General features: G+C 32.6%; 1 protein-coding gene across 1 annotated transcript; it reads right to left on the bottom strand.

Annotated features, from left to right (window-relative positions):
- Positions 1-3,145: 3,145 nt before the first annotated feature.
- LOC132060452 (heavy metal-associated isoprenylated plant protein 6-like) lies at positions 3,146-5,563 on the bottom strand. Its single transcript, XM_059453490.1, has 4 exons — positions 5,449-5,563; positions 4,370-4,451; positions 3,971-4,254; positions 3,146-3,262 (listed from the first exon to the last, which is right to left on the bottom strand). Exons 1-4 carry the CDS (start codon positions 5,470-5,472, stop codon positions 3,146-3,148), a joined length of 507 nt encoding a protein of 168 aa, XP_059309473.1. The 5' UTR covers positions 5,473-5,563.
- Between the last annotated feature and the right edge of the window lie 3,906 nt (positions 5,564-9,469).

Raw genomic sequence — 9,469 nt, 5'->3', positions numbered from 1 at the left:
AAACAACCCCATATTTTCAGATTTACAGCTCTGTCCCGTTTTTGCAAAACTGTCCAGTTTGGCCTCTTTTTGACTTTGTTTTCACTTGGTTTCTTCCAATCACTTCTAAATCACATAAAACTGAGTATAGCACCAACATTATACAAAAACACCCCTGCGTGCGCAACGTGCGTCTCGCATGTTGTGTCGCAAGACAAACATGCGAGACGCAAAGCATACTCAGCAGCCGCATGCTATGCTCTTGACTCCAGGCTTCCCAGATTTCGGATAAGGTTTGCGTTAACACTGTTGTCTCGCAAGTTCAACATGCGAGTCGCATGTTGATCTCGCAAATTGCGCAACCTTTCATTCTCTATTCTTGGTGGCTTTGTCATGCTATGCAGTGGAATTGTGGATCCGCAGACATGACATGCGGCTCGCATGTTGTGCAAAGTGTGTCCTTGGCCTATTTTGTTTCATTTTGCTCCGTTATGCTTTCCTAATATCTTTTCCTACAAAATGACAAAAACACACGAAAAGTAACACCAAAAGTGCTTGAAGAGTTACAAAAGCTTAAGAAATTAGCATCGAATATCTCGTAATTTCACGGCACATCACTACTTGAGTCTCAAGGTTGATGTTCAGCTTGAAGCTTAAGTTTATAATGTTAAGATGTCAAGTTCTTCAAAAAAAATAGTGTCAAAATGAAATTCAAAACAGCTTTCATAATTAAGATCCTAGGTTGAGTTAATTGAAACTATTAACTTGTGTCAATGTCAACTAGGTGTTTAGCTAGGATTTGATTTAAAGGCAGTGTTAAACTAATCTTAACCACAAAGTCTTAGTGGTTATCATTGGGTATGAGGATCAGGTAAGGAGTTAAGAGTGCCTTAGGAGAGTAAAAGGTGAACTTAGGCATGAACTGGAAGTAATGACCAGTGGAGCCTTTGCTCCCTTTTTATTGAAAGCAAGATTCAGGAAAGGGTTGGGGAGGTGATGACCTCATCCTGCCTTGCTTCTCTTTCAGGACCCTGAGGTTCCCCTTTTCTCCTGAACCTTATTCCCATGACTGTGGGATACACAGAGGTCTTATGTTTGGTTAGGAGAAGTTTAACCATGCTTGGGAGGATCTTTTGAGATCTTATACTATCAACCAAGTTAGAATGAAGCATAAGGGTCTATCATATTCTCTGTTATGGCCAAAGGATTAAAAACCATTTCATGGCTAAATTTCTAGGCTAAGCTAACTGTAAGGCGAATTTGTTGTCACTAACTAGGAATTTAACTTGGATGGATGATAAGAAGATCAAGCCACTTGTGTGCATATACCAAACCATAGGTCACTTGTCCTAGTAAGCTTTTTTAAAGGCATCTTAGGATGGGGATTGAGAAGAGTTGTATAACCTGGTTCATAGTATCTTTCCCCCTAAAAAAAAAAAGTGCCATGGCATGCTTTTGGGTCTATGGGATGTGTGTTTGGTCATGTTCATGCTGTGGACTGCTAGTTTTGTTATTGGATCAAAGGTTGTAATAAAATGAATTTGCTAAGTGATAAAATACGACTAGCATAGTTAAAGCAGAGGAACTGCCCACCTAGGATCACTGATTCCCATAATAAGGAAAAGAATTGGATAGGTTGAAATCTAAAAAGTTTTACTTTTAAATAAAATGTTGAGTCTAAGGCATTCGATCTATTTGAATACCTTGTGTTATCCCTCCTATTTAAAAATCTGGTTGAAACTGGATGTCACAGTTGTTTCTTTTCTTTCTTTCATCTTACCTAGGTCATAGTGTATACGTATCCTATGTATCTTTTATGCATATTTTCCCCTATAGTATTGAGATTAACTGAAGCCTAAAGGGATCATCCTTGTCTTTTGTCTACAGTCTCTTGAACTTGTTAAAATCCTATCTTATCTGTGGTATGTCTGCTTGTTTTATTGTAAGCTTTATACTCTCTGTGTTCTATTGATATGATGAGCTTTTTGCCATGACTTTTGCTTTCTCCTTGTTTGGGTTTGATTCATTGAGTGAATATTCACATTCCCTTTGACATTATCCAGAATTGTGAATAGTTGAGGAGCATGGGTTGACTCTTGTGTTTGCCATTTGATAATAACTTACCTATGTGAATAGTATGGCCTATATCTAGTTTAGTTGGGCTGGGTTTCAGTTTAGTTTGGTTTGAAGATGATATCTTTGATTTGCTAAATGTAAGTATGGGACTTTGAACCTGTTCTGAGGCTTATTATGCATAGAATATACCCCAGGTCATTAATAAAGAAGAAGGTATAGACATGGTATACAAATTATGTGTGCATATCATAGGTGTATTGAGTGAATATGAGCAAGCAGGCCAGTCATATGTAGGGTAGATATTCATTGAATAAGCAACAGGGGATAGGAATTCCATCAGGCATTAATCTTTAACTCAGTTTCATTTTAGAAGATAGATGGGCCTAGCCCAATTCAGATTCAATTAAGAGTGGACCAGATTTCATTAAGTCCCAAAAGTAAGAGAAAAAGGGGATGACTCTGTTTTGGTTCATCACATGATTAAGTGCTTTGGTGCTGTTTTGTTTATCTTATATTTACATGTTGCAGTATCTGTTCTGGTTCCATTTCTATGACCATGAGTTTGGTTTTGGCCATTATTCATCTTATGCCCACATACTACAGTTTGTATTAATTACTCTATATCATGTGTCTTTGGAATGCTTTTGTTCATATTATACCTGCTGTTTCCAGTGTTGTTTGTAATTGCATTATATCCACACATGTTGATTAATACCATACTTGTGCATGATATGGGATTCTGATTTATCCTATGGCTATACCGGTTTGGGGAGCTGAGGTAATTTGGGGCCTGGTCTTAACCATTCCCTGATGTTCTGCCATGCCTGGGGTTCATGAAACCCGAATTTTATTGGTTTGGTTTATAAATTTAAAAACCCGACGCAATTAGTTTGGTTTGGTATTTGAAAAATTCAAACCAACCAGGTCCATATAAACCCCTACCAAAAAGTCTCACACTACTAATAAAGTTCTTGAAAAACTAGGTAGAAGGTGATTGCACCTAGTTTTATTCCTAAGATGAACTACATCGAGGTTGTCTCTACCAATATATTCATGTATGTTTTCGCAAAACAATAATTTGGAAACTTTTTCAAGCAAATGCGAATTCCTCATTTTTTCTCGACAAATTTAGTTCCTTTACTGTCACTGCCAACTCTCTTGCACATGATAAGGTGTGAAATTTTCGACATTCTTTACGAACCGCAATCTGTAATACATTTCCAGTTGTCATAGTTTCAGGAATGATTAACTTCCTAACTGGCTTGATTAGATAGCCAAAGCCCAAAGGCATGAAGCACCAAACCACAAGTTTGCTCACAAAATTGTAATTATAATTGTTTTAAGTTTAGAAGACTTACTCTAATTCTAGAACAGCTTGGCTTAATTAGTACAATATTTTATTTGCTCCAACAAAAATAACACTTTAATTATCCAGAGACTTAAGTATTTTAATTGACTGATACACCAAATGGAACTAGAAGGATTTTCAATCGAACTTGTTGAAAATTTTGAGAAATTAGACCTCTAGTAATGTTGGAAAATGGCATTTATTAATCAAAGCTTTACCAACAATATGGTTAACGACTTTTATTCTATTTGACAAAAGAAAAAGCAAAGAAGAAAAAAAACTACTATACATTGATTTTCATCTATGAAAATCGATAAAGAAAAAGACAACAACATTAAGAGGAGACCCCAATCAAAAGATGCATCGATAAGCTTAGATAATGACCCATAATAGTCAAGCTGCCATTGGGCCACCTTACATAATTGAGCATACTGTGGTATTTTCTTCAATGAAGTACCAATCACATGTGCTCACACGACAGCCCCTTCTGCAGCCATACGAATGATAACATGGGCACCTTCCGTAGCATTGCCCACAACAACAACAATATCCTGGCACTATCATTACGAGCTGTGGTGTTGATGGTGGTGGTTGTAGTGGTGGATCAACCTTTTCTGGATCAACCTTTCCTGGTGGTGGATCAATCTTTCCTGGATCAACATTTCCTGGTGGTGGATCAACCTTTCCTGGTAGTGGATCAACCTTTCCTGGTTTAGGCCTTTTGATTTTAATGCACTTAATCACTCTACATCCTTTACTACACAATTTGTCACGAATTTTCTCAGGATTGCAACATACCACAGTAATTGTGACTGTATTGGCCTTCTCATCATATAGCTGGTCTCTAATTTCTTTTGTCCAAAAAAAATTTTACATCACAAAAAAAAAAAAAAAAAAAAAAAAAAATTCTTCTCCATAATAATAGAATTATTGATCTTGGACTTTCCTTCATGAAATAAGACTTACGAGGGAATTTACAGAGAATTTTTTTAACCTTCTTGTAGCAGCTGCAACATTGAAGATCAACCTCGAGCACCATAGTAGTGGTCTGTTATATTAAACAATAAATTAAAGTAAAGGAAGTTTATTAATTAATACCGATCAAGTGATTATAGGCACACCATAATGAATCAAAGCTCTTATAGAAAGATTTCCTGAACAATATTATGCAAGGATGATCTAGTTTTTTGTGTGTAAGTGAAAAGACATAGGAGAAAAAAAAAATTGTATAAGAAGTTAAGAACTTAAGAAACATGCAGGCACGACTATATGATCAATCAATTTGTTTGGTTATTAGCATTTTAATAGTACAAATAATTATATTAAAGTGATGCTGTCAAGATTCCGGGTTGTGCAGTTCATTTCCCACGTCCATATTTGGATGAATGTGGCCATAAATTGCTTTGTAACTTTTCTTTCCATTATCATAATTAACTTACCCACATTCTTCTGTAACTCATGTAACCCCTAAGTAATAATTCTCTCATTATTTACTCATATTATTATCCCATTACTCATCTAATTTACTCCAAGGATGAACTTCTAACCTATAAATAGAAATCATCCTTAGCTTTTGGTGAGAGAAAAAATGTGAAAGAAAAATATTGAAGAGTTCTTGAAAAAGTGAGAACAAAAGAGAGTAATTTTATGTTGAAGGAAGGTGTTCTTATGGTGAGGCTTTGGACTCTTCAACTAATTCGGATTTGTTTGAGTCACACGGCGTTAATGACGCTGTTGTATCTGGAGGGACAAGTCGAGTTATCTTCTTGCTGGCCGGTGAAGATTATCTGCATGATGGGCTTGAATCTCCTTAAATAGAGCGAGATATCCGCGCCTCAGCCTGAAGAATATTTATTTACTTTGTTCTTCATTTTTCATTTTATTTTTCAACTGTAATTTATTGTAATTTATCGGTATATTCACCAACACAATTCTTCATCAACCGACATCTATTTATGATATCTCTATTGAAATCTTTTTCAAATATTTAGTATTTTCTCACGAATTAGACCAGAGAGTTCTATATGGAAGAATAAAGAACATACCTCCTCAGTCTTGCAACCACCCATGGTTGATACTCTTGCAGAAAAATGAATTCTATGTGGAGAGGAAAGAGGAGGAAAAGAGAATAGTTTTAGTTAATAGTATGAATAAAAAATTATTGTTAAATGGAGGGTTTAAGTAGGAACACGCATCAGTTGGAATTTGAAATTAATGATATAATCTAAATTGGCAGCCACTAAAATGTGGGGGATCTAATTAAGGTTGCTGACTATATACTCTCCATTTGCAATTGCATGTACTGGCTTTGATAGTCACATCTCCTCTTCCCTTCGTTACCAAGCAAAGATACATTACTTAACAGGAAATTAAATAAATTGTAGTACTAGCTAGTTTATGACTTTATGTACTAAAAGTAGGCCATTATCAAAAAAATTGGTACAAAAGTTAAATTTATTTTTCTAAAAATTTATTTAATATGCACTAATTATAAATTATAAATTTTGAATCCGCACCGGACTAAACATTTTAAAAATTGTCAACTCATTAGTTACTAGTGCATGTATAAGTTGGTACCTCAATCTGCTTACAATTGTTTGAGTCTTGATTCAACTTTCTTTTGGTAATTTTTTAAATGTCTCTCTTCTTAGTCTCTAATAGAGTTAATTCCCTAAATGATCACCCAAGTTTCGAGAATCGCTTCCAAATATCACTTTAATTTTTTAGAACAATAAAGTCACTCAACTAGGGGTGGACATGGTACGGTATTTGAAACTTCGGTATGATAATTTCGGTTTTCGGTTTCTAAAAATACTATATCATTACCGTACCAAATTAATTCGGTATGGTTCGGTATTTTTAAGTTCGGTTTCAGTATTTTACGGTACGGTAAATCGGCAACCAAAGTTTGTTCGACTCTGTCGAACATATAATCATATCGTAGAGAATTACTTCGCTGATTCAAGAAATGTCTTAATTATATCGTACTAACACCTCACATATGAAAAATTCAAAAGAAATTACAAGCAGTCCCCTTCGTAAATCAATTACACAACAAAAACATTTCAATCAAGAAAGAGTAGTCAACGTTCAAACGTCTAAACAATTAGTTTTGTACTAATACTAATTTAAATATTTGTTAGTATCATAATATATACTAATATATATGAATTGTATATGTAATTATATACTTCGGTATGGTATTCGGTATTTCGGTATTTTCTTTAAAAATACCGAATACCAAATTTTTTAAAAATGCATCTCAAATACCGTACCAAATACCATCATATCGAAACCACGGTATAAAAAAATTCGGTTTAGGTATGGTAATCGGTATATACCATACCATGCCCACCCCTACACTCAACTATCATTATTTTCCTCAAAATATACTAAACACCTCAAAAGCCCTAGCTAGTTGACATGCAATATCATTAAAGCCATTTTTTTTTTGAATAATATACCTATTTAACTCATCAAACTCATTTAACCAAACTCATATTTTACACCCAATCAAATATGACCCGGTTAAAAAGGGGCACAACACTTAAACCATACTTTCTATTTAGCCACTTTTTCAAATCTAAGATTCTTTTATCTTAATTCAAATATATTATTTTTAATTTAAATTAATATTTAAGTAGTTTTATCTTTCTATTCAAATTCAAATATTTTTAAATATCAAATTTTGTCCACATTAAACGACATATTCTTTCCACATTAAAATGGAATTACACAGATAATACAAAAATTACTTCCGTATAAGTTTAATTTTTATTGAATCTTATATTTTAAGAAATAAAATGTTTGACGAATTCTCCCGTCAACTTGAAAACAAGAATTTTTTGGGGATATTCCACTAGTCGGAGAGTACTAAAAAAGTTGAAGAATCAAATGAAAATTGAAATATGAAGAATAACAATTGAACAAATGAAAGGGGTATTGCAATTAAGGTACAAGATGACCAATAAAAAAAGGTACATTGGTCTTTGTTGGCAAAAAATTGTGGAATGACAAATAAAGTGGAAAAGACATTTATAAAGTAGAAAAGGATGGAAGTAAACTGCGATTGATAGGAAAGAGAAATAAAGTTTGTGTAAAGTTTTTCCTTTATATTCTGAGTTAAATTTTTTATTTGGAAATATCAAAAAATTACACACTACATATTATAGATAAATAATTCAAAATATAAAGAAAAAAAATATACACTAACTTTATTTCTTAAAATATAAGATTCACTTAGAATTTTCTAAAGTTAAATTATACGAAAGTATTTTTGTGTTATCTGTAAAATTGCATTTTAATGGGAAAGAATATGTCGTTTAATGTTTTAAAAAAATGATATTTAAAAGTATTTGAATTTGAATAGAAAGATAAAGCTACTTAAATCTAAATTGAAAGATAATATATTGAATTGAGATAAAAGAATCTTAGATTTGAAAAAAGTAGCTTCATAGAAAGTAGGGGTTTGATTCCTTTGCCGCTTTTTAATCGAGTCATATTTGATTGGGTATAAAAGATGAGTGTTAAATTGATTTGATGAGTTAAATAAGTTTATTATTTAAAGAGAAAATACATCGAAACCCCCCTGAACGTGACCCTTTTTTTCAAAAAGACACCTAAACTTTGCAGGAGTCCTATTACCCCCTAAACAAATCCGAAGTTATATTAATATTCCCTTTTTAACCCAATCTCAATTTAAATCAGGGAAAAAAATATGTCTTTTTCTACTTCTGGCACTGTTATATATATGCGCGCGCGTGTGTGTGTTTTGTTAATATTGTGTTGAAGACAATGGAGAAGTTAATGTTTTAGTGATAACTGTTCTTCTAATATATCAAATATTCTGCTTGATTGTTTCCTATTTTTTAGATACTTCAATAACATAGTTTACATGTGAATATAAACAACAACACCTATGCCTAAAAATGTTTCACGTTTTAAGTTTCGGCCTTATCTTTTAGAAACTGTAGCCTTCTCTTTTTTATCGTCACATACATATAAAGAACTTATCGTTGAATGACAATATTACTTTGTAAAAGTTGTATCGAAATTTGATCAATTTATGTCTTCCTTAGGATGGCTACTAAAGTATTATCGATTTCATGGTATACACCTACAAAAATGTAGTAATTCTTTGGGATTGAAAAAAAAAATAGTTACATTAATACGATGTGAAAATATACATATTCATGCACGAGCATAAATGTGGCAAAAATATAATATTATGGATAACAAATAACTTTATTAGATTTACCAGATTTTATATGGACGTGTTTGTCATGATTTTTCATGTTTAATTTTTCTACATTTGATATGACATAATTTTCCATTTTCCAAATATCGTATACGATTTCTTCTTCTCCTTATACAAATAATTGACGTGATCAATTAATATAAAAATGATGATGTTGAAAAGGACATAAAGCAATACAGTAACTTTTGTTATCCGTACATCTATTAGCCTTTTGTTTAAATCGATAGCCTACTTTACATTATAGGATTATTAATAGCAAGACTTGATATAATTATGAAAGGTTGATGAATGATTTAACTAAGCAGGTAATAACATAGAATTAACTTATCCCTATGATGTGAAATTAGGTAATATGTGACAACTAATAAGAATAAAAGCATTATAAGAAATACATTTTATGAAAGATATTGCAAATAGAAAAAGTTATGTAGTCCTTGATTAGTAGATCATTAGAAACTCACCGATGAAAATTTCTTCCTTAAAATTAAATCATAGGGAGAACTTCAATTTTAACTAACAAACCTTGCCTTTGTTTAGGTTCTCAGTCGAAATTAATTATTTTTGTTGATTAGTGTTTCCTAGAATAAGTTATTTTCCTATTTGTCTTCATTATAGAGAGAGTTCGTATCAAAAAGTTATGCCTAGAGAATTCACAGGTTTCGAATCTCATCATCTCTAAAATGGACTACTTAATTATAAATATATTCTACTTCCTCTTCTCCAATTCATGACACACAAAAAAATTCATTTAAATATTCCGTTTAAAGTATGGTGCAATATTTTCAACCACTATCTATATTATTTTTACC

The sequence above is a fragment of the Lycium ferocissimum genome, chromosome 6 (genome assembly GCF_029784015.1).
Source record: "Lycium ferocissimum isolate CSIRO_LF1 chromosome 6, AGI_CSIRO_Lferr_CH_V1, whole genome shotgun sequence".
NCBI lineage: Eukaryota > Viridiplantae > Streptophyta > Magnoliopsida > Solanales > Solanaceae > Lycium > Lycium ferocissimum.
This window is presented reverse-complemented; position numbering and strand designations above follow the sequence as displayed.

What these genes read in the sequence shown, in the direction of transcription:
- LOC132060452 (XM_059453490.1), bottom strand. Translation starts at nt 5,472, where the DNA reads ATGGGTGGTTGCAAGACTGAGGAG. An exon ending in GTGGTTGCAAGACTGAGGAG is followed by an intron (nt 4,452 to 5,448) that starts GTATGTTCTTTA and finishes TTAATATAACAG; the next exon opens with ACCACTACTATGGTGCTCGA. An exon ending in CACCATCAACACCACAGCTC is followed by an intron (nt 3,263 to 3,970) that starts GTAATGATAGTG and finishes AATGTATTACAG; the next exon opens with ATTGCGGTTCGTAAAGAATG.